General features: G+C 49.5%; 1 protein-coding gene across 2 annotated transcripts; it reads right to left on the bottom strand.

Moving 5' to 3' along the window:
• Window positions 1-863: 863 nt before the first annotated feature.
• On the bottom strand, window positions 864-24,095 carry Nipsnap1 (nipsnap homolog 1). 2 transcript variants are annotated; one of them, XM_051165382.1, is made up of 11 exons: window positions 23,952-24,095; window positions 17,529-17,654; window positions 12,741-12,868; window positions 12,278-12,323; window positions 11,732-11,826; window positions 5,917-5,987; window positions 5,631-5,771; window positions 5,333-5,364; window positions 4,941-5,035; window positions 3,090-3,173; window positions 864-938 (listed from the first exon to the last, which is right to left on the bottom strand). In XM_051165382.1, exons 1-11 carry the CDS (start codon window positions 24,047-24,049, stop codon window positions 874-876), a joined length of 981 nt encoding a protein of 326 aa, XP_051021339.1. In that variant the 5' UTR covers window positions 24,050-24,095; the 3' UTR covers window positions 864-873. The 2 variants fall into 2 exon arrangements, with proteins under 2 accessions (XP_051021339.1, XP_051021340.1); XM_051165383.1 differs by lacking the exon at window positions 17,529-17,654.
• Window positions 24,096-24,656: the final 561 nt, after the last annotated feature.

The following is a 24,656-nucleotide window of genomic DNA, read 5'->3' as shown; positions in this document are numbered from 1 at the left end:
AGCTGGAGCCAGCACATATTCAAGTTTTAACCGCATTGTGTAGGAAAAACTGTCTAGGAACAGGGCTCCCTCCCTGAGGTCTCCTGTCATCTGCTCTGTCTGTTCCAAACTCACGTTCTGAATCCCATGTGCAGATTCTTCTGTAAGGTTCCTGCTTCAAGTCTTTCCCATGTCCCCATGTCCTTCCTCTTCCCAGCCCCTCTGAGGAGAATTCTGGATCTCCTCCCGACTTTAATGACTTCAGAGTTTATGGCAGTTCCAGGTTTGTTTTTTTTTTAAGGCTCAGACTTGCTTTTTTTTTAAACAAATAGAGACCAGGCAATTCCTTGGGGGCCGTACCTGGCCTGATACCCATCACACCCCACCTCTTCACTACTAGTCAGGCCAGATTTTATGCAACTAAGCTGGGGACTTGATGCCTGGAGATGCGGAAGCGTAGAGGAAAAGGCGCGAATGCTTAAAAGGTTGCATTTAGGGAATTTAGAAACTTCTACCAGTATGGGAGACAGGTGGGATGAGTAGACAGCTTATTTTGTTCTTTGTTTTGTTTTGGTTTGGTTTTTTGAGACAGGGTTTCTCTGTGTAGCCTTGGCGGTCCTGGACTCACTTTGTAGACCAGGCTGCCCTTGAACTCACAAGAGATCCACCTGCCTCTGCCTCCCGAGTGCTGGATTACAGGTATGTACCACCATGCCCAGCTGGGTAGACAGATTATTAGATTCTCAAAAAACATCATCTTTGTCTAAGCTGAACACCACCACCGATCAGAAGTCTTCCAGAGCAGAGAGAAAACTAGAAGCTAGGAGCCTAGAAGCTCCTCTGGTCCAGGTTATTTCAAAGGAGAAAGGGAGGGAGGTGGAGGCAGTGCCAGTATCACTGGAGAGGAGAAATCTTCAGAGGGATCATGATTCGTGACTCCATGTGTCGAACTAAGGGAACTATGGAGAGAGAAGCAGAGGTTAAGGGGTGCCTGAGGCAAGCCAAATACCCTTGGTTCCCGCCCAAACACACACACACACACACACACACACACACACACACACACACACACTCTCTCTCTCTCTCTCTCTCTCTCTCTCTCTCTCTCTCACACACACACACACACACACACACACACACAAAGTCCCTACTGTCATCTGAGAGAAACCCATGCTTCCCAAATTATAAAACAAGATTTAAGTGGTAATAAACTGAATATTTTTGGAAATTTTATTCATTTTCTATGTATGTGAAAAAACTAGCATAGGACTGGAGAGGGAGCTCAGTGGTAGTACACCTGCCTGGCATGTATGAACTCTTGGATTCTAACCTTGGTGCTTCCAAAACAAACAAACAGAACACATAAAGCCTAAAAAAAAGAAAAAAAAAAAAAAAAGCGAGGATGAAGCCACATTAAGGACAGCAGAGGAAGGCTGAGGAAAAATGACTATAAGGCCAGAGTATAGTTCTCTGGTGGGGTGAATGCTGGTTAGCATGTGTGAGGTCTTAGGATTCAACCCCCCAACACCAAAAACAACAAACAAACCAAAGAAAGAGCCAGGAGGTGGTGGTGTAGGCCTTTAATCCCAGCAGGCAGATCTCTGTGAGTTCGAGGCCAGCCTGGTCTACAAAGTGAGTTCAGGACAGGCAAGGCTACACAGAGAAACCCTGTCTCAAAAAAACAAAATCAAAAGAGAACCGTAGTGGTATACACTGTCAAGGTAAGAGCTATAAAGCCTGAGGTTTGATGTAGTTTAACTGCCCTTCATACAGCTAGGGAGGCCATACCCATGGGGGTAGGAGTGTCAGTAGAAACTCCCCAGGGAGATAGATTTTTTAAAAATGATTTTATAGAGGCTGGGCATGTTGGCACATGCCTTTAATCCCAGAACTTCAGAGGCAAAGGCAGGCGGATCTCTGAGTTTGAAGCCAGCCTGGTCTACAAAAGTGAGTCCAGGACAGCCAGGGCTACACAGAGAAACCCTGTCTCAGAAACCAAAATAAATAAATATATAAAGTTTTTATTGGGCTGGAGAGTTGGCTCAGTGGTTAAGAGCAGTGTCTGCTCTTCCAAAGGACCCAGCACCCACATGGCAGCTCACACCTGTCTGTAACTCCAGTTCCAAGGGATCTGACATCTTTACAATAACGCACATAAAGTAAAAGTAATTATTTTTAAAATTATTGTATCTATTTCTTTAAATTATGTATATATATACATGCTTGTGGGTGTGTGTATAGAGTACAGTGCCCATTGGAGGTCAGCAGAAAACATCAGCTCCACCAGATACTCTAAAGTGTATACAGAGCCCTACAAATCTAGTTCACAGAAGGTCGGGAGACAACTGGGATGCATTTCTATTAGGTGTCCAGTGGCTGCCAGTACTGTCAGCTGGGGCCACACCTGGAACAGCAAGGCTCATGCTACCTCCTTCAGCAGACATGCTGTTGCCCACCCAGTAGACTTGTCCAAGATTAACTGTAATGACCACCACCACCAGCAGCAGAGTTTCACATAGGGAAGACTCAGCATCTTCCAGCTCTGTGTGCTTCTTTGGGGGTTCTAACAGTGGCAACCCTTTGAGGAAAAATTTACTAACATTGCTACATGTTCTGATGTTACCAGGGGAAAAGTGCTTTCCATAAACTAACTCCCCACAGCAGGGACAGCATCCTCAGTACTATCTGATAAGGATGAAGCAGCTTCGGTGCAGAACTGACCCAGGGTCACATGTCACACAAGGGCTCGCCTGCCTGTGTTAGAGTCCTAAAACCTCAGGACTGATTGGTCCGTGTGGAATGTGAGTCACCCAGACAAAAACCCCACCAGTTCATGTCCCCTCCTGGGTACAGTGGACCATGCTATGATCCCAGCAACTGGACACCTGAGGGAACAGGCTGCACCAGGGTGAGCTTGAGCAAATACAGCAAGAAAGCGGTCCAGGAGGTGGAGGGTGAGGAACACCCACGACAGAACCAAGCAAGGAGCTGCACACTGGAGGTAATGAAGCCATGTAAGCTGTCCTTCAGAGACCCTGGCAGAGCCCTGCCTCCTCAGGCCTCCCGCAGCACCACCTGGAGAAGTGCCCCGAGCCCCAGGAGACCCTCACCTGTATAGTAGACGTTCTCATCCCAGCCCCTCTTCCGCCAGGCCGCGTTCCGGGTCTCCTCCCGAGACTGCAGATCTTTGTAGGCTGTGAGAAAGGTACAGGCTCATTCCTCAGGGAACCTAATCCTTTCCTCAGCACAGGGGCCCTTCCATTGCCCCAACCTCGCCCTACTATCCCTTCCTCTCCAGACACCTCCTCCTCAGACTGTCAGCAAACACTGCTCTGTCAATATCATCGAGTCACACATGTTAAAAACATTAATCTCAGATGATTACAAGTAATGTTTATAGAAAGGGAGTGGTGAGCCGGGCGGTGGTGGCGCACGCCTTTAATCCCAGCGCTCGGGAGGCAGAGGCAGGCGGATCGCTGTGAGTTCAAGTGAGTCCAGGACAGCCAAGGCTACACAGAGAGACCCTGTCTCGAAAAACTAAAAACAGAACAAAATGGAAAGGGAGTGTGGAGGGCTGGAGAGATGGGTCAGAGGTGAAGAGCACTGCCTGCTCTTCCATAGGTTGTGAGTTCAATTCCCAGCAGCCACAAGGTGGCTCACAACCATCTATAATGAGATCTGGTGCCCTCTTCTGGTGTGTAGGTGTACATGCAAGCAGAACGCTATACATAATAAATCTTTTTTTAAAAAAGAGAAAGGGGGGGGGGGCGGGAGAGATGACAGATCTTGGGTAATAAGAGGACAGCTACTCTAAGGAATTACAATCTACGTGCCAGAGCCAGAGCATGAAAACAAGGCAGCACAGACTGCTGGAGAAAAGCACCCAACCGTGGGGCAGGGCTTGGGGTTTTGAAGCATACACATATGCCAGCAACTCCTTTCTATCTCCGGCCTCAAACTCTCCCACAGGCTCCTGTGATATCTATAATTGAGTGCCTGTGTCTCTTAAAATTTTATCGCATTTATGTATTTATTTGGGATGAGGGGTGAGTGTGTAGAGGTCAGAAAATAAGTGGCTGGAGTCAGATCGTGTGAGTCAAGTTGTCAGGCGTGGTGACTTCACCTACCGAGCCATCTGGCTGGCCCAGCATCAGTATCTTCAATGTGACACTCCCAGAACCATACAACCTAATCGGGTCCTCCCCTAGGCCTCTCTGTCTTAGACAAGGGCACACAGCTGCTTAGAGCAGAGTCTGAATGCTCCCCTTACCCTCTCCTGTCTCCTCCAGCAAGTCACTCTCAAGTGCGACTGATTTGCAGACCAACAAATCTGTCCTGCCGCTGCTGCTGCCCGAAGCCAACCCAAACCACCCGCCTGCTCCCCGCCCAGTTCCCAGCCTTGCTGCCTCACCAGGCGCTCTAGGCAAAGCGCATGGCAGCTACAGAGCTCGTACGCGGCCACTACCCCCCCATCCATGATGAACCCCAACTCATTTCCGAACCCCAACTCATTCCCGAGGCCCTCAAGGCCCAGCCTGACCTGGTTGGTGGCTGTCCCCCTCCATCCCACCTTCTCACACTCTTCCCGGTTCCCGCCGCCCCCCTCCTCCTGTCCACTCCTCCTGGCCTCCCCAAAAGCTGTTCCTTCTATTGGAAACTTCCCCCAGCAATTCAGAGCTTGGCTTTCTCACCCTTTTGTTCAGGATTTGTATTCTGCCCTTCAGAAAGACCTTGTCTACTCATGCCAAAAAGGTCCTGGGCTTCTTTTGGCTGTCTTCCCCTGCCCAGTCTCCCCCGGTTATCTGTCTTCATGTGAAACGAGTCCTTTTTGCTAGTTTGTGTCTGAGGAAGCATCTCCCTCTGCTAGGATGTACACAAATGCTATAGGTACACAAATGCATCCACATGGTTTATGAAGTGACGGGGGACAAACAGAGGTTCCTTGAGTGTCTCCAACCTACCCCATAGGTGGTGGACCACATAGAGCTCTCCTATCTGTGAAAAGAAGCCTCCCACTGCTTCCTGGTTCTCCTGACGGTACTTGATGGCCCGGGCCCTGGAGATGGCAGAGAACACGGGGCAGAAGTCCAGCCAATGGTCCCCCGAGGTGGCCCAGGCTGATTGCTTGTTGACATTTTGGGGGGGGTCCATAGTGGGGCCCAGGGAATGGATTCTGGACATGTGGATGCCGGCTGGTTGCCAGCACTTTCCTCTACAGAATCTACCCTGTTCAGGTGGATCCTTCTCTGAGATCTGCGAGGAACAGAACAGGCTGGGTTCCCTGTGACGCAGAGAAAGCTCACTGGGAGCCTAAGGGGGCAGGAGAGCAGGGACCACCACATTCCCAGCTTACCAATTGTTTCCCCATTCAATCATGGTTCCTGGCTGAAAGAGAAGAGGAAGTGAGCACCACCTAGGACTCCTGGCATCATAGGGGCAGGGCTAGGAAACTAGCCTTTCCCAGAGCCAGGGGCCTCATTCATAGGACCCGACTCCCATCTGATGTACAGCTGTGTACATGCACACACACTGCTCTGCTCTGAGCCCATAAGGAGGGAGAAGCACTGGGCCGTCCTACCCTGAGCTCTTGCAAAGCAATGGCGCAGCAGGGGAAGGAGAAGGCAAAGGGGGCTCTGTTGGAAGTGAGGTACCTTGAGCTTGTATGTCCTCAGCTCATAGATGTGGGGGCCAGCTCTGGGCTGTGGCTCATTCCAGAAGCTGAACTCTAGAAGCAACTGGTTCCTCCTGGACAGCAGCATCTTGCTCCGCTCCTTCCGGAACTCCAGGTACTCCTGAAGGCAGAACATTGAGAGCACTGTAGCCAGGGGCTAGATGCTGCCTTGTCAGTGTGCCCTAAGGGAAGCAGAGGACTCCATCCCACACTCCCTCTACACAGGGTGGGGCTGGAAGCCACATGCACACAGGATGGTGGGATACCTTGTTGTTTTTTAGCTTGTTCATGCAGTCCATGAGGGCCGGATAGCCACCTGAGAACCGCCATAGGTGCACTGTTGGGCATAGGAATACAGGTTAAGGAGCTACAGGGAGCATGCCTGACTGGACTGTGTATGTGGCTGTAGCGTGGCGGGGGGGGGGGGGGGGGGCGTCTCCTAGTTCCCTTTGTCTTGGTGAGGAGTAGCACTGTGTGGGACTGACCTTAGATGCAAGCCCAGGAGACCACCAGTTCTGCGCAGCTTGGTGGCCTCTGACCCCTTCTAGGACTCAATGTCCTCATCCACAAAATCCCACCCACATTCCTTAAATAACAGTAACAAGAGGATCAGACGAGGCTACTGATAAAGCGGGTGTCTGGCGTGCAGACTGGTTTCTATAGCATCACCAACAAAACAAAAGATGATGAGCGTCTTCCTTCCTGGGTCACTGGCACACACAGAGCCAACAGCAGACTGTGAGGACAGACACAAGGAAAGTAAGCCTGATGGATTGACACCGGACACTCCAAGACGGCTGGTGCTACTTGCTGAACAGCAGGAGACCCCCCGCCCCCAGTTCTATCTCTAGCACTGCAAAAGCAACCAAACAACAATAACAAAACAATAGCGTGCCAAGGCGGTGAACTTAAGGAAAAAATAAATAAATAAATAAATAACTGCAGCTATTTATGTAGGGGGCGGGGGCATGTAGTCCCAGCCACTTAGGAAGCTGGCATAGGATGACGTCTTGAGCCAATGTCTGGGTAACAGAGGGCGACCCCACCTTATGAAGGAAGCAGGCTGGGGATGTAGCTCAGCTGATAGCCTGCACAAAGCCCTGGGTTCAAATCCCCAACAGTGCATGAAACTGGGCTGATGACACACACATCTGTACAGAGACAGGAGAGTCAGAAGTTTCAAGGACAGCCTGAGCTATATAAGACACTGTCTCAAAAAAGGGGTTGGGGAAGTGGGGGAGATGGATGATGAAGGCAAGGAAGGGTAAAAAACAAACCAAGGGTAGACTGGGATACCAGGAATGCCCCAACATGTTGGCCAGGGGTAGGAGGATACAGAGATGCCAATGTGCACATGATCTCCTAGTAGATACTCAAGGGACTATGATTATAGAGACCTCAGCCTCATTCTCGCTGAGAACTTTTGTACTATTAGATGCCCCCTCCCAATCATATTCGCTGCTGGCTTGAATAGAAGCCCCTCAGAAATCCATGCCCAGCCAGAACCTCACTATGTGACCCTGTTTAGAAACAGGGTCTCTGCAGACAACTGAGTAAAGCCTACATAACACTAGGTAGAACTCCAATACAGGGCTGGAGAAATGGCTCAGTGGTAAGGAGAATTGACTCCTCTTCCATAGGTCCTGAGTTCAATTCCCAGCAACCACCTGGCGGCTCACAACCATCTATAATGTGATCTGATGCCCTCTTCTGGCCTGCATGGGTACAAGCAGGCAGAGCACTGTATACATAATAAATAAATAAATGAATAAATAAATAAATGTTTAAAAAGAACTTCAATCCAGTGTATGGTGCTCTTATCAGGAGAGAGAGACTGCACACAAAGGGAACGCTGTGTAACTCAGAAAACGCTCGCTCAGACTGATGTGTCCACATGCCAAAGAATACCAAGGGGTTCTAGCAACCAGAAGTTGCAAGAGCCAGGAAGGATCCTCCCTGAGGCCTCAAAGAGAGCCCAGACAGAGCCAATGTCTTGATTTCTGCCTCCCGGCTTTCAAGGTTGAGGAACGTACTTCTGTTCTTTGAGTCGGTGGTATTTTATTATGGCAGGCCTAGGTAGTCAACCTGATTCCCTGTAAGCACACTCCGAGCTAAGGTGTTGCTTGGGGAGAGAAAGTGTACTTAGCATATGTGAAGCTACAGTCACCAGAAAAGGAGAGAGAGAGGAAGAGAGGGAGGAGAGGGACAGAAGGGAAGAGAAAGGGAAGAAAGAAAGCAAGAGGACTAATGGTGGGGAAGAGCCTACATAGCTGACCTGGAGATCACAGCAGCAGAGGGAGGAAGGCCCCGGGTGTGAGTTAGGCATACTAGAGCCGAGGGTAACTCGCTGACCTGTGACTTGAAAGCACAGACTCAGTCTTTCGCTGGCGGCAATAGGCCTTTAATCCCAGCCCTTGGGAGGCAGAGGCAGGTGGATGCCTAAGAATTCAAGGCCAGCCTGGTCTACAAAGTGAGTCCAGGACAGCCAGGACTACACACAGAGAAACCCTGTCTCCAAAATACAAAAACCAAAACGAGAGGGCGTCGGGGGGAGAGAGGACTTCTTCACAGGCTAAGAAAGAGGTCTCTAATAATCACAGTGCTCCCTAGAGAAAACGGATCAGTAGTTTTGACACATTTATTAAAATGTATATTCCTGTGCCCGGCTCCAAGAATCAGGCTCTAATGGCCTGCTCCTCAGATGACTCCACACAGAAGTGACAAATGGCAAGATATAGACTGTGCAGGATGTGCTTTAGAAAGTTAAAATCCACTTCACCGTTAGCACACACACGCTTGTGTTTTTGCTTAGATAGGCTATTGCTAAATAGCCCAGCCTGGCCTCAAACTCCCCTCCTGCCTCACTCACTCAGCCTCCCAGGTACCGGGATTACAGGCATGCACCGCCGAGCCCATCTCAACCAGTAAACTCTTACTAGAATCAAGCTGATAGAAGATTACAGAAGCCATGGTGCTAACAGAATATAAACACAGAGAGCTGTCTTTCTTGTTTACAGATTTCCTAATTTAATTTTTGAGTCAGCCTCTCTCTATGAAGCCCTCACTGGCCTGAACTTGATATACATACCAAGCTAGCCCTGAACTCATGGTGATCCTCCTGCCTCTACTTCCCAAGTACTAGGATTACAAATGTGTACCACCATGCTAGGCTCACAGATTTATTTATTATGTATACAGTGCTCTGCCTGCGTGTTCACCTGCAGGCATCAGATCACATGATAGATGGTTGTGAGCCATCATGTGGGTGCTGGGAATTGAACTCAGGACCTCTGGAAAAGCAGCCAGTGCTTTTAACCTCTAAGACATCTTTCCAGCCTGATTTTTTTTTTCTTTTTTTCAAACCCATAATGTTGGTTTATGAGCCCCCACTGTTGGGTATACACCAGAGAAGCTGACAGGACTATCTGCAATGGCTGTCCCATTGTGTCTATACCTATACCATCCAAAACCATACACGACCACCCTGGACATATTTACAGCTGTCTACCAACAGCAGCTGTGAGCAAGGCAGGCCAGTGGGCACTGGAAATGTGTCAAAGATGACTGAGTAATAGAAACCTTTGGTAGTTTTTGTTTGTTTGGTTTGATTTTGTTTTTTGAGACATAGCCTCATTCTATAGTGCCGGCTGGCCTGGCACTCACTGTGTAAACCAGTCTGTCCTCAAATTCACAGTATCCTTCTGCTTTGGCCTCCCGGATCCTAGGATTACATGAGTGAGCCAGCATGAGCTTAAATTTTTTTTTTTTTCCAAGCTGGGCAGTAGTGGCACATGACTTTAATCCCAGCACTTGGGAGGCAGAGGCAGGCAGATCTCTGTGAGTTCCAAGACAGCCAGGGCTACACAGAGAAATCCATTAGCAAGAGAGAAAGAGAGGGTAGGGGGATTTATTTTCAAGCTGGGCGGTGGTGGCGCACGCCTTTAATCCCAGCGCTGAGGAGGCAGAGGCAGGTGGATATCTGAGTTCAAGGCCAGCCTGGTCTACAAAGTAAGTTCCAGGGCAGCCAAGACTACACAAAGAAACCCTGCCTGGGAAAAAAAACAAAACTTTTTTCAAGATTAATTTTATGTGTATGAGTGTTTTTGCCATGTGTGTACCTGGTGCCCATGGAGATCAGAAGAGGGGTGAATTCCCTGCAACTGGAATTGTGGATGGCTATGAGCCACTATATGGGTTCCAAAAATTGAATTCAGATCCTCTGCAAGTGAAACACTGCTCTTAACTGCCAGGCCCCAGCATACTTTTTTTTTTTTTTTTTTTTTTTTTTTTTTTTGAGGACTATCTACTTTTTCATTTTATGACTCCAGGTGTTTGACTTAACATGTTTATCTGTGCATTGTGTGCATGCAGTACCTGTGGAGGCCAGTAGAGGGTGTGGGATTCCCTGAAACTGAAGTTGCAGAAATTGTCAAGCCACCATGTGGGTGCTAGGAATCGAACCTGAGACCTCTCGAAGAACAGCCAGTGCTCTTAACCACTGAACCAGCTCTTTAGCCCCCAAAAGCATAAATTTTTTTAAAGAGGAAATATTTTTATTGGGTACTCAGTAATTCAAAGAGCTCTCAGCCCTGAATCCCGGAACTCACTACCTACATGAGAAGATAGATGCATGTGTTGACAGCTACAGGAGCAGATCAGACAACGAAGAGGCAAGTAGCAGAGGTCAGAGAGGCTGGGGCCGGGGCCTGACGCAGCGAAAGTGCGAAGAAGCCGGTCTTTCATAGAGATGCCATATCTACGCCAAAATATAAAGCGGTAAGATAGGTGATGGCTGGTAAGATGGCTTGGCAGGCAAGAGCTCCTCTACAAAAGCCTCACAGACTGAGCTCCCTGGAGCCCAAAGGAAAAAACCAGCTGCAGAAGCACGCATCTGCAATCTAGCCTCGAGTACACCCTGTGCAGCAGCAGAAAGGAGACCCTGCCTCAAGAAAGTGAAGACAAGAACTGTTGTCCATTGACCTCCACATATACACACATACACCTACACACACACACACACACACAAACACACGCTAGATAGATACGTAGATAGATAGATAGACTGATTGATTGCTTGATTTGAAAATAGCTTTTTTTTTTTTTTTTTAAGCCTTGGCTGTCCTAGACTCGATTTGTAGACCAGGCTGGCCTCGAACTCACAGCGATCCACCTGACTCTGCCTCCCCAGTGCTGGGATTAAAGGCCTGCGCCACCACGCCCGGCTTGAAAATAACTTTAAAAGACAAGTGAACAAGCCAAGCCAAGCATGGTCACAGTGCCTTTAATCCAGTGGTCAACCTGTGGGTCATGACCCCCACACACAGAGTTCACATATCAGACAGCTACATTACAATTTATTTATAACAATATCAAAATCTCAGTTATATAGCAGCAATGAAAATAAGCTTATGGTTGGGAGGTCACCACAACATGAGAAACTGTATTAAAGTGTAGCAGCGTTAAGAAGGTTGAGACGCACTGCTTTACTCCCAGCACTTGGGAGGCAGAGGCAGGTGGATCTCTGTGAGTTCGAGGCCAGCCTGGTCAAGTTTTAGGACAGCCAGGGCTATACAGAGAAATCCTGTCTCCAAAACAAAACAAAAGACAAGCAGTCAAACCACCTCAGCACTCAGGAGACTGAGGCAGGAAGAGTACATGCTAACGGACAGGCTAGACTACACAGTAAGACCCGCCTCAAGGAAAAAAAACAAAACAAACAAACAAACAAAAAAACACCGTAAAGCCAAACCGCTAAGTAGGCAAGGGAGAAAAAAATGTTTCAGGCTGACCACCTGTAACCAAGGTGGGGCGGTTCCAGCTGGGGAACTGGTGAGTCCATACACGTGGCAGCACAGTGAGCGGAGGATGTGGTGGGGTGAGGCTCTGGATAGCCTCACAGGCCTCACGGGCTGCCTGAGAACACTAAGAAGTGGGCAATGAGGCAGGAAAGAAACACGTTTCCCCATAGCGCCTCCCCACCCCCCGCCCCGCCCCCATGCTGCAGAGAGAGAGGAGAGCGGTCACACAGGAGGGCTGTTGGAGACCCAGGCAACAGTGGCACTGGAGACAAGGGAGCCTCACCTGCCTGGTCCTGCTCCCCGTACCACGTGTTCCAGTTGCCCACCAGCGAGCAGGGGTAGTCCTCATCCAGATGCAGTTTGGGCAGCACAGCCTCCCTGTGGGCGGGGCATAGGGAGAGGCAGGGCTTGCAAGGTTCCAACTCCCGTACCAGGGCTGAGGCTGAGCGTGTCTGTCTCTCCGGGGGTCCCCCCTCCCCCCCTTCTCTCTCTCTTTTGGTTTTTCGAGACAGAGTTTCTCTATGTTATCTTGGCTGTCCTGGACTCTCTCTGTAGACCAGGCTGGCCTCGAACTCACAGGGATCAGCCTGCCTCTGCCTCCCGAGTGCTGGGATTAAAGGCATGAGCCACCATGCCCGGCAGTTTGTCGCTTCTTGAAGAAGCGGGAGTAGGGAAGATACCCTTAGGGCTTCCGGCTCTAGAACCTACACCCCTTCATTACGGCGGGAGAAGGGGCAGAGGATGTCTTAAGGTTTCTTGGGAAAGAGGGCCCCTACCCCACTACATCCCAGCAGCGAGCGAGTGGGGGCAGTAGGTGGGAAACACTCACGTCAGACTGTTGTACTCATCCAGACATTCGGGCTTCACGTTGTGAACTGTAGTACAGGGCAGAGAACAATCGGTGAGGTGCATGCTATACCCACACCTGCAGGCGTGTGTGTGTGTGTGTGTGTGTGTGTGTGTGTGTGTGTGTGTAGGAGAGGTGTCAGAGTGAGCAGGCTCCAAATAGCGCCAAGGCTCTCTGCTATACCCACACCTGCAGGCGTGTGTGTGTGTGTGTGTGTGTGTGTGTGTGTGTGTGTGTGTGCGCGCGCGTAGGAGAGGTGTCAGAGTGAGCAGGCTCCAAATAGCGCCAAGGCTCTCTCAGCATGGGACATCCTCACCCTCCCACCGCTTTACCTTAGCCCCACCCACAGGGAAGCCCAGGCGGTGGGGGAGGGGGAGGAGAGGGGGAGGGGAGGGGGAGGGGAGGGGAGAGGGGGGTGCAGCAAGCCAGTCTAGCAGCTACTCACACTGGATCTTGTAGAGGTTACTAGTCTCCTTCTTAGACAGCAGAGTGGAGTGGGCGTCCTTCCGGGGGTCCACCTTGTGAACAAAGAGGGAGCGGAACCAGCTGCCTTCACTGTCCTTGGAATAGAAGCTGCAGGACAGAGGAGTTGAGAGGGCCACAGTGGAGGCACGGGAGCCCCAACAATTCCCCTGCTAGGGCATCCTGCTCCCTTAGCCTCAGGACCCACACATTTCTGATCACAGGGCCATGGGATCGATCTCATGGCAGCTACAGAGAGCGAAATACCTTCTGTGCGTGCCACCTCTAGCCACATAACTGCAGCCCATTGCTAAGAAGGTCAGTCCTCAAACTCACCTTGCCTGACGAGGCGGTAGCTAAGACCCTTGTGATAACAAGGACCCTGGACCTCCTGAGGCAAGCCATCCCTCTACCCCCCCCCCGCACCCCCACCCCCTCACCCCACCCCCACGTCCCCGCCACCCCACCCCCCCACCCCACCCCCACGTCCCCGCCACCCCACCCCCCATTCCCGGAGCAGCCAAGATCCTTTCTTTTGCCTTTCTGGGTTCTGTGATACAATTTGACAAAACTCCTTTTTCCTATGGCCTCAACGCCCTACATACAGGACTTCTGTAACACCATTAGCTTCCCCTTTCTCTGTATGTACATGAATAGAGAGGAACAGAGCTGTGAACTCTGAATGCACATCCTGGAGCCCTCTGAGAGCCCAGCCATGCACTCTTCTAAGCCACTAGACCCCGTGGCATGGGACAGCTGTTGCTCTTCTGGCTGGAAAGGCCTCCAGATTAACCCTGGAATACAATACGATCGCTCACACGCTCATCAGGTCCTTGACACTGTCGACGCAAGAGCCTGCTACTGGATCTCAAGCAAACATCAACAAATATCAAATTCTTATACAACCTCCAGAATTTACTACAAAACACCACCACCCCAGACTACATGGCTCACAGATGTTGGCAGCATTATGGTGGCAGGATATAGCTTCACCGAGGCCATAGAGCCTGGGCCTGTCCTGGGCAATACGCTCCTAAGGCAGAACTGGCTGTCTTCACCCAAGGCAGGAAACAACTCGTTTTCATGTAACTCATGTCTATGCAGCCATCTGGAAAGAGAGAGGTCTCCTCACTGCCCACGATGCCTGACTAGACATGTCTTGGAGATGTTGGCCCTACTAGAAGCATGTGGCTTCTAACCAAGGTGGCCATTAGTCATTGCCAGCCCCACTCTGACAGTTCTTATGATAATATGCTGCCAATCTTATGTCAACGTCACATAAACTAGAGTTATCTGAAATGAGGGAACCGCAACTTAGAAAATTGTCTCCATAAAATCCAGCTGTAGGTGGTGGTGGTGGCAGTGGCAGCTGTGGTGGTGACGCATGCCTGTAATCCCAGCACTCAGGGAGACAGAGGCAGGTGGATCTCTGTGAGCTCAAGGCCAACCTGGTCTACATAGTGAGTCCAGGACAGCCAGGGCTTCACAGAGAAACCCTGTTGGGGGTGGGGGGGGAGGTCTGTGGAGATCCAGATGTAAGGCATTTTCTTTCTTCTTTTTATTTATTTATTTAGTTTTTCAAGATAGGGTTTCTCTGTATAGCCTTGGCTGACCTGGAACTCTCTCTGTAGACCAGGCTGGCTTCAAACTCACAGAGATCTGCCTGCCTCCCGAGGGCTAGGATTAGGGCCATGCACCACCATCACCAGCCCTGCAGACATTTTCTTAATTAGTGATTGATGAAGGAGGTCCCAGCCCATTGTATGTGGCACCATCCCTGGCCTGGTGGTCCTGAGTTCTATAAACAAGCAGGCTGAGCAAGCCAGGAAGCAGCATCCCTCTATAGCCTCTGCATCAGCCCCTGAATTTCCCATCTGACTCCCCTCAATGATGAATGATATGAAAGTGTAAGCCAAATAAACCCTTTCCTCCCCAACCTGCTTGTTGGTCATGATGTTTCATTGTAGCGATAGAAACTCTGAGACAGATGACAACCAAGGTGATCACGGAGCTAAAGGTTGGCTTCCACTCCAACCTTAGTTCCCAATCCTACCCTTCCACACTCTCAGGAGACCCCAATAAACCTCACCCACCTTCCCCCCAACACAATAGTCACATATACAATAGTTCTAAAAGATAGATACCATCACATATTGGAAGAAGCATCTCTTATACAGCAAAGAAAGCCTCACACATCACCACTGTCCTTGAACACATCATCCCTTGCTTTGTCCTCCCCCCCAAACCCCCACCTCACCCCACCCCCACCCCCGTGCCTACAGTCAGATAATGCTCAGCTTTCCTTTCCAATACTGGGGAATAAATAAAAGCCTGGAAATGAGGTATGATCTCCATGCTGTTTGGCAATCCACTTGTGGGTCTCTTCTTTATTCGGAGGCTGTTAGCCATCAGCCCAGGAAGGCAGGAGGAGCAGGGTTCAGAGGCCTTGAGCATGGCAGAATGACCAACTTCCAGGACCGACCAGGGGAATATACAGGAAAAGGGAAGCAGCCAGGAGGCACTCTGATTGGTGCTTACAGCCTACTTCATTTGCATTAAACAGCAGATCCTGTCACCCTGCAGGGGCACATTATCTACTTATCATATGGGTGGGGAGAGGGAGGCATCATTTTGCAGGAAGCTGTGTCAGAGGCTATTCTATGTCAGAGCCACACATCTAGCTCAGGGACATCCTCCAAATAAGTACCTGCAGAGTAGGAAGCCCTGCTGAGGGAAGGGTTTCCTCCATCTTCCTCAGAGGGCTATCCCATCATGAAGGCTGCCACCTTTAGCAGCAGGGCTCTCCAACACCTACTATCATCTGAAAGGGCAGAAATGGTTAATCTAACCTTTGTTTTGTTTGTTTGGTTGGTTGGTTAGTTGGTTTTTCAAGACAGGGTTTCTCTCCTTGGCTTTCCTGGAACTTTCTCTGTAGACCAGGCTGGCCTTAAACTCACAGAGATCTACCTGCCTCTGCCTCTCAAGTGCTGAGATTACAGGCGTGTGCCACCTCCACTCCACAGATACTTAATCTTATGTCCGCGAGTGCCTGAGCATATGTACATTTCTGCAGCACATGCTTACAGGAGTCCACAGAGGTCAATAGAGGCATCAAATTCCCTGGATCTGGAGTTAGAGATATTTGTGAGCCGCCACGTGGATGTTGGGAGTCGAGCCCCAGGCCCTGCAAAAGCAGCCAGTGCCCTTAATCTAACTCTTAGAAGCGCTCTGAGATCACACATAAGACCCTTAAACTCATGTTTTCTCCCAGTTGCACTTTTAAGAGCTCACACCCAGGTGTGAAGCAATCAGGAGGCAGAGGCAGGTGGATCTCTGTTAGTTTGAGGCTGGCATGGTTTACATTATAAGTTCCAGGACAGCCAGGAAGAAAGAGAGAGAGACCTGGTCTTGGGGGAGGTGGTGGAGGGACAAAAAAAAAGAAAGAAAGAAAAACAAACAAACAAAACAAAGCAAAACAACTAAAACCACTCACCTCTTGTTCCAGAGGTGGCTCAGCAGTTAGAGCACTGGCTGTTCTTCCAGAGGACCTGGGTTCGATTCCCAGCACCCACATGATGGCTCATAACTGTTTAAAACTCGGATGCTCTCTTCTGGCCACCCTGAATACCAGGCATGCACTTGGTGCACAGACATACATGACAGCAAAACAGCCATACACAAAAATAATCTGAAATAATTAAAGAAAAAGATCTCACATTCCTCATCCCAGCAGTACTGGGCTCTTATACTCAGCCTAGCATTTGGTCTCATCTTCCTGCACATAACGGCCCTACATGCATGCCGCACCCATGAAGGCCAGAAGAGAGGCATTCGATCCCTTGGAACTAGAGTTACAGACGGTTGTGAGCCAAAATATGGGTTCTGGAAAATGACCCTGGGCCCCTCTGGAAGAGCAGTGAGTGCTCTTAACCACTGAGCCATCTCACCAAACCCCTGATGACTCATGGCACCTTACACAAACAGCCAGTTCAAGAAAAACAACTTACCTCACAAAATTTACTATTAAACAAGACAATGGGAGGTCCACGTACTCCCTCAAATATGAACCTAAACAAATATCTCACTATGGTAAAACCAAGTAACATCCCCCTTAACTATTATAAAGGGCTTATCATAAAAAGAGTATGCATTCCTTCTCAGGGGTGTGACTTCTCTCTCTCTGGGAACTCACACTTTTTTTTTTTTTTAAGGATTTATTTATTTATTAAGGATACAGTGTTTTCCCTGCATGTGTGCCTGCACACCAGAAGAGGGCACCAGATCTCATTCCAGATAGTTGTGAGCCACCATGTGGTTGCTGGGAATTGAACTCAGGATCTTTGGAAGAGCAGCCAGTGCTCTTAGCCTCTGAGCCATCTCTCCAGCTCCAAACTCACCCTTTCTTGTAATGTGTTTCAGTGAACTCTCTGTTCACGCCTTGGCAAATTCCTTTATGGCTGAGTCATCATCCTTCCCAAAAGTGTTTCGTATAGCATTTGGTACATTTTTCTACGTGCACGTATTTATTAAAAAATGTAATCTATAAGTAATGTATTTTTCATATATACGTATTTATAATTATGATAAAATTTAGTTTACAAGCTAAGCATAGTAAGAAATTAACCATGATAAACTAAAACAATCATTCTGTTATAAAGTGTTTGTGCATGTGGTCTATTTCTGGAATTTTCCATCTCATGTTATCTGACAAGAGTTGCTAGCACATAATTAAAACTACAGAAAGTAAAACCAGAAACAGAGGGTGCAATACCTAGTCTCCTTTGTCCACTTGACTGGGTTTGGGATAATCCAGGAGACAACTCTGGGCATGCCCGTGAGGGCGTTTCCAGACAGGGTTAACTGAGAAGACTCACTCACCCCGCACAGTGGCTGGAGACTTGGACAGCATAAAAGAAGAGGAAAGGAGGGGGGACGCTTGATGAGTGCTTGGATCCCTCTCTCTGCCTCCTGACTGCAGACACACGTGACCAGACACACCAGGCTCAAGCTGACCTGATGGACTGTACATTAAGACGGAGTGGGCGCTTTCTCCCTTAAGCTACTTCCTGTCGGGTATCTGGTCACAACAAGAGAAGTCACCAGCCTGGTAGTGGTGGCAACTCCTCTAATGCTAGCACTTGGAAGGGACTAAGCGAGCAGATCTCTGAGTTCAACAGCCGGGGCTACATAGAGAAACCCTGTCTCAAAAAAAGAAAACAAAGCCACGTGAGGTGGCACACACCTGTAATCCCAGCACTCGGGGGCAGAGGCAGGCATATCTCTGTGAGTTCGAGGCCAGCCTGGGCTACAAAGAGAGTCCAGGACAGCCAAGGCTACACAGAGAAACCCTGTCTCAAAAAAAGGGGGGGGAGGGGGTGGTAGTGGTGAGAGGGCTGGAGAGATGGCTCAGAGGTTAAGAGCACTGTCTGCTCTTCCAAAGGTCCTGAGTTCAATTCCCAGCAACCACACGCTCATAACCATCTATAATGAGATCTGGTGCCCTCTTGTGGCCTGCAGGTGTTAAATAAATAAATCTTTCAAAACAAAAAACAAAAGGGGGGGGTGGGGAGCAAGCAATAGGAAACAGGACTGTACACTGCTTACCTGGGAGAGGGAAGACAGACTCAAATGTGTGTACAGCTAAAAGAATGCTGGCTTAAGCACTTCTAAACTCACGGGCTCCGGCTCCTTCAGTTATTGCGCATGTGTTTGTTCGATCAGCAAAAAGGCAGGAGGCATGGTGCACTTAGGGCGCCCGTGAGCCAGGCTCTGTGAACTTCTTCTTTGCGGGAGCTCCCTGAAGCCATACAGTGTCTAGAGTGTGGGTTGTATGAGCGTCACCTTCAGGATCAAGCAGAAGCTCGCTGTTTAAGGAACTTGCCAGAATCACACGGAGATTCAGAGATCAGCGCTTTCCTTGAAAACCAGCCCCTCAGGTGGGGCACGGAAGGGCATGACTTTTGCTCTGAATGGACAGGGGCTGCTGACCCAGGAGGAGGTAGTGACCAGGAGAAAAGTGGCTCTATTTGCCCACCAAGACCTTTGCTCCAGAGCTAGGCTCTCAGTAACTCATTAACATCGTGGTGGCCAAGATAAATACCCAGCAACCAGTCCTGAAGAGCAAGGCTGGGCTTCGGTGCTGGGAGGAGAGGGGAGGGGAGGGGAGGGGAGGGCAGAGTAGGGGAGGGGAGGGGAGGGGAGGGGAGGGGAGGACAGGACCCTGGAGCTAGAGCACCTTCTAAGCCTTCTCGCAGATCTGTTTCCCCATGTGATGGGTAAGCAAGACATAGCAGCCCACCCAGCTAGGTCTGTTCTTTCTTAATTTTTATTTTATATCATATATAGATATTTTGTCTGTATGTATGTCTGTGAACCACTTCCATGCCCAGGAGGCCAGAAGATGGTATCAGATGCCCCTGGAACTGGAGTTATAGACAGTTGTGAGGCACCATGTGGGTGCTGGGAATTGAACCCTGGTTCTCTGGAAGAGCAGCCAGTGCTCTTTACTGCTAAGCCATATAGGTAAAAATGTAATAAGGGACTTGTTCAGGCCCAGGGGAAGTCTCAACTTCAAGCCAACACCCTCAAGTGCATTTTTAAAAAAAGATGTATTTGATGTGCCAGTGTTTACCTGTACACACACACACACACACACACACACACACACACACACAAACACACACACACACACACACCCCGCATGGGTGCCAGAAAAAAACATTGGATCTCTAGGAACTGGAATTAACAGATAGCTGGGAACTACTCTGTGGGTGCTGGGAACTGAACCCAGGTCCTCTGCAAAAGCAGCAAATGCTCTTAACCACAGATTTTTTTTTTTTTTTTTTTTTTTCGTATTCAAGACAGGGTTTCTCTGAGTATCCCTGGCTATTCTGGACTCACTTTGTAGACGAGGCTGGCCTCAAACTCACAGAGATCTACCTGCCTCTGCCTCCAAAGTGCTGGGATTAAAGGCGTGTGCCACCATTGCCTGGCTCAAGCGCACATTTCTCAGGGTTCAACTTTGACTTTTCCAGTGGATTCCTGATATTCTCCGACCCTTGTCCTGCCCAACCTTTCTCACTCTGCTCCCTTGTTTTGTTCTGCAGGAACATGTAAAGCCCTGTGCCTGAGCTAGAGACAGAGTTCCATGGGAGAAGATTTGCCTGCCTGAGGGCGTGGTGGTGCACACTTTTAATCCCAGCACTTGGGAGGCAGAGGCAGGCGGATCGCTGTGAGTTCGAGGCCAGCCTGGTCTACAAAGTGAGTCCAGGATGGCCAAGGCTACACAGAGAAACCCTGTCTCGAAAAACCAAAAAAAAATAAAATAAAATAAAATAAATGTATCCCAAATCCAAAAGACTTCTTCTTTCCGTTTGTTTAATTATTACACTTTATTTACTGTTTGTCTCCACACCAGATGAAGCCTCACTAGGGTGGTGTGGTGGTTTGAATAGGAATAGGGCCATAAACTCAGGTGTTTGAATGTTTGGCCCATAGGGAGTGGCATTATTATTAGGAGGTGTGGCCTTGTTGGAGGAAGTGTGTCACTGTGGGAGTCTCTGAGGTCTTACACCTGTGCCTGCTGTGCTCACGGTGGCATGGTCTCCTGCTGCTGCCTGCGGTCAAGAGGTACAACTCTTGGCTCCTTCTCCAGGACCAAGTCTGCCTGCACGGCACCACGTCCCACCATGACGATAATGGACTGAACCTCTGAAACTGTAAGCCAGAATTGCCGTGGTCGTGGTGTCTCTTCCCGGCAATGAAACCCTAACTAAGACAAGTGGGGATCTGGTGTGTTCTATTATGTCTCGAATAACTGGACCAAGGCTGACTAAGACACAGCACATGCTCAATTGTGTTTGGAAAAACAAATGAGTGGGAAGGGGGCATAGATGCAAAATGGATAGATGGATGGATGGATAGATGGATGGACGGACGGACGGACAGGCAGAGATAATACAGCTTCAAAGTTAAAGAAAAGGGAGAGCTTGGCCCAGAATATGGACTCAGGGGCCTTCCCGTTCCAGCCACCGCAGCAGAATCAGTGCTCAAAGAACTAAAGAACTTGCCAGTGTCACTGGGACAAACCCAGACTCTAGTGCTCCCTTAGCTTCGCCTTTCACCTCTACAATTGGGGACGGAGGGTGGGACTGTTAGGGAAAAGGCAGCTCGGCTAACATTGCTGCTACTTCTAACTTCCTGATGTATCTCTTCCTTACCACTCTCTCTTCTTCTTCTTCTTTTTTTTTTTTTTTTTTTTTAATTATTTTATTTTATTTATTTTTTGGTTTCTCGAGACGGGTTTCTCTGTGTAGCCTTGGCTGTCCTAGACTCACTTTGTAGACCAGGCTGACCTCGAACTTAGGTGTATCCACCTGTCTCTGCCTCCCAAGTGCTGGGACTAAAGGCGTGCGCCATGCCCCTTAATCTTTGTAAAGCATGTTTGTTTCCTAGAGTGCAAGGACAGAAGCCAGGGCCTGGCATATGCCAGGCAAGCATGCCACCTCTGACCTACACCCTGTTCTTTAAAACATCGTCTGTGTGGGGTGTGTGTGTGTATGTCTGTGTCTCTTATAACCGAGCTCACTGGGAGGGGTGAGGGGAGCAAGATATGGTGGTTAGCAAGCTCACGGAGCCTTCTGTCTCTTCCCCAAAACTTAGGTACAGCGACACAGGGACATGGCACGCCCGGCTTTTCACATGGATGCTGAGGATCTGCACTCAAGTTCTCACGTCTACATGCCAAGCGCTTTACAGACTGAACCATCTCCTCAGTTCTGTAGACCAGGCTGGCCTCGAACTCACAGAGATCACCTGCCTCTGCCTCCCGTGTGCAAAAGCACCGCCCAGCTTCCATTAAACATTTTTTTGTCATTTCTCTACTTCAAGGTTCTCAACCTACGGGTTGAGACCCCTTTGGGGGATGTATATCAGATATTTACATTATAATTTATAACAGTAACAGAATTACATTTTAAAGTAGCAACAAAATAATGTTATGGTTGGGGGAGGGGGTCACCACAACATGAGAAACTGCATTAAAGGGTTGTAGCATTAGGAAGGCTGAGAACCACCCTCAACTCCATGCCCACTAGCAAAACTGAATATCTCTACATCTCTATTTGGGATTCTAACTCCCTTTTGGTTTTTTTTTTTTGTTTTGTTTTGTTTTGTTTTTTTTATCAAGACAGGGTTTCTCTGTGTAGTCTTGCCTGTCCTGGACTCACTTTGTAGACCAGGCTGGCCTCGAACTCACAGTGATCCACCTGCCTCTGTCTCCAGAGTGCTGGGATTAAAGGCATGCACTGCCACAGCCCGGCAACCTGGGTTCTCTTAAGGGCAACCAGTGCTTGTAAGTGCTGAGCCATCTCTCTAGCCACGAAATAATGCCACTTGTTTTTTGAGACATGGTCTTTCTATGTAGCCTTAACTGTCCTGGGGATGGCTATGTAAACCACGATGGCTTCTAACTCAGAGGTCCTCCTGCCTCTGCCTCCCTGAGTGGTGGGACTAAAGGTGTGTGCTGCCATACCTGACTCAAAATTATTTTGCTTTCTTTTGCTTTCTTGAGACAGGGTTTCTCTGTGTAACCCTGGCTGCCCTGACACTCAAACTGGCCTCAAACTGCCTCCCTCTGCCTCCCAGTTGCTGCAGCAGCACCACCACCGTGGCTCAAAATAATTTTTTTTAAGTAATAAAAGATTATTCTCCTGGCTGTCCTTTCAATTCTCACCATGAAAATGCTTGAGGTATAGGCTTGGGAAACTGGTAACATAAGGATAGCCTCTTTAGCCGGGCGTGGTGGTGCACACCTTTAATCCCAGCACTCGGGAGGCAGAGGCAGGCGGGTTGCTGTGAGTTCGAGGCCAGCCTGGTCTACAAAGTGAGTCCAGGATGGCCAAGGCTACACAGAGAAACCCTGTCTCGAAAAACCAAAAAAAAAAAAAAAAAAAAAAAAAAAGGATAGCCTCTTTAATCCTCAACAATCCAATGAAGCTGGAGACCGCTAATCTAGCACACCTGATCTGCCACAGAAAACAGCCCTATCAGACACATTCCGTTTCCTCCCCCTACCCAAGGTCATCCCTCCAGAAAAGGCTGAGGTACACTCCAGGCTCGTTACCCAATGTCAGCTTCTCCCTCACTATCCAGCACGGAGTTGAAGGGCACACACGTCCAACTCCTCTCTCGGCTTTTCCAAAAGTCCCAGTGTGCAGGGATCTATGGAACTCTATGGCTTCATTCTTGGGCTGGGGCAGGAGGAATGCCCATGCCTTTCTAACAGGTGTGAGGACCGGTGTTCCCACTGTTTAGCTACTGTTCTTTGCGTGCACCCTGTCCTCAAACCCGTGAGGGCCTGGGCTGGAGAAACAGGAAATCGGTTAGGGAAAGACAGGTTAGCGCAGGGTCAGAAGTGATAAAGGCGGAGATGGGGGTAGCACCGGACATCGTCGCGTGGGAGAGGGAGGAGCAGCCCACAGCCAGTCAGCGGAAGCCAAACCCTCCAAAGTTAGTCTGAATCTCTCTTAGGAGGCCACCAGTGGTGGTACAAAGTGCAGGGTGCATCAGGAGACCTGGGTCCTACATCCAGAGCTGCCTCCGAGTGGCACGGAGACTGACCTTGAACAACTCTCACCCCTTCCGCTGGCCCACCTGTACACTGCAGGGTGAAGATTCGCTCTGGGAAGTCCCACTGTGCCCCAGTTTTCCCCTTCTTACTTCTAGAACTTCCTGAGAGTGGAGCTGCCTGACCCACGCCCCAAGCCCGTGCTAAATCACAAAAGCCAGACAAGAAGCTACTGCCACTACCCTCTGCAGTCGCCCGGACGCCAAGGCTCAAGACCTGTCCCTCCCACTCATCTCATGTTTTATGCTAAGCCGAGACCCAGGTCCCAAACAGGACAAAGAACCTGCCCAGCTAGGCACGGCAGTACACGCCAGTAATATCTAGAGGCTGGGGCAAGAGGATTCCGAGGTCGACTCACTTGTAGTGTCAACCTGTTTAAAAAACAAAACCCTACCTATACCTTTCGCCTCCCCTACCCTACCCCCGCTTCTTTCTCTGCCCCCCCCCCCTCCGGCCTACATCCTGGCTGCTCCACCTCTATCCGCTGAATTCCCAGCCGGATGGTCTCTGCTCCCCATTCCAGCCCCCTCTCTTCTGTACACGCAGTCAGCCCTGTCGGCATCTCACCGCATAGCACCCGCAGCCGCGAGGTCCCCGGCACGGGGTCCCGGCTTCCGAAGCAGCCGCCGTGTTGCTGCAGAGATGATGCACAACCTCGGAGCCATGTTGGACCAGACTAGATTGGTGGAAAGCCACGCCCCAGACCAGTGGCGGAGGAGGGACTAGAGAAAGCCACGCCCTCACCCGTCAGCCTCCCTTTCAAACACCGCCAGGTGGGAGTCCCCCAAATCTACCAAGGCGAAGTCCATAGCCACATCTCCGAGCTCTTAAAGCTCAGCAGCTGACTGGCTCTTTCACCACTCTGTACCTCGGAATTCACCTTGATAAATGCGGGCGTCGAATGTCCTGGACAGTCTGAGGACAAACTAAAGAGGGTCTGTGTACCTCTGAAATTGTATACAAACTGTATGTGCCTGGTAGTTTTCTCTCTACTTGTGTGCTGGAGGTGGAGCCCTGAGCCTCACACAATGCAAGGCAACTGCTCTGCCTACACCTAGTGTTCTTCTGGGTCAAGACAGCAACAGACAATGTTTATTTCATCAAAAGAACAAACTCTCCAACAATTTTTTTTTAAAAGATTTATTTCTTTGTTTTTCGAAACAGGGTCTCTCTGTGTAGCCCTGGCTGTCCTGAACTCACTTTGTAGACCAGGCTGGCCTCGAACTCACAGAGATCAACCTGCCTCTGCCTCCCAAGCACTAGGATTAAAGG

Source organism: Acomys russatus, chromosome 22 (genome assembly GCF_903995435.1).
Source record: "Acomys russatus chromosome 22, mAcoRus1.1, whole genome shotgun sequence".
Lineage (NCBI taxonomy): Eukaryota > Metazoa > Chordata > Mammalia > Rodentia > Muridae > Acomys > Acomys russatus.
The sequence above is the reverse complement of the archived record's forward strand: the minus strand, read 5'-3'. Positions and strand labels throughout refer to the sequence as shown.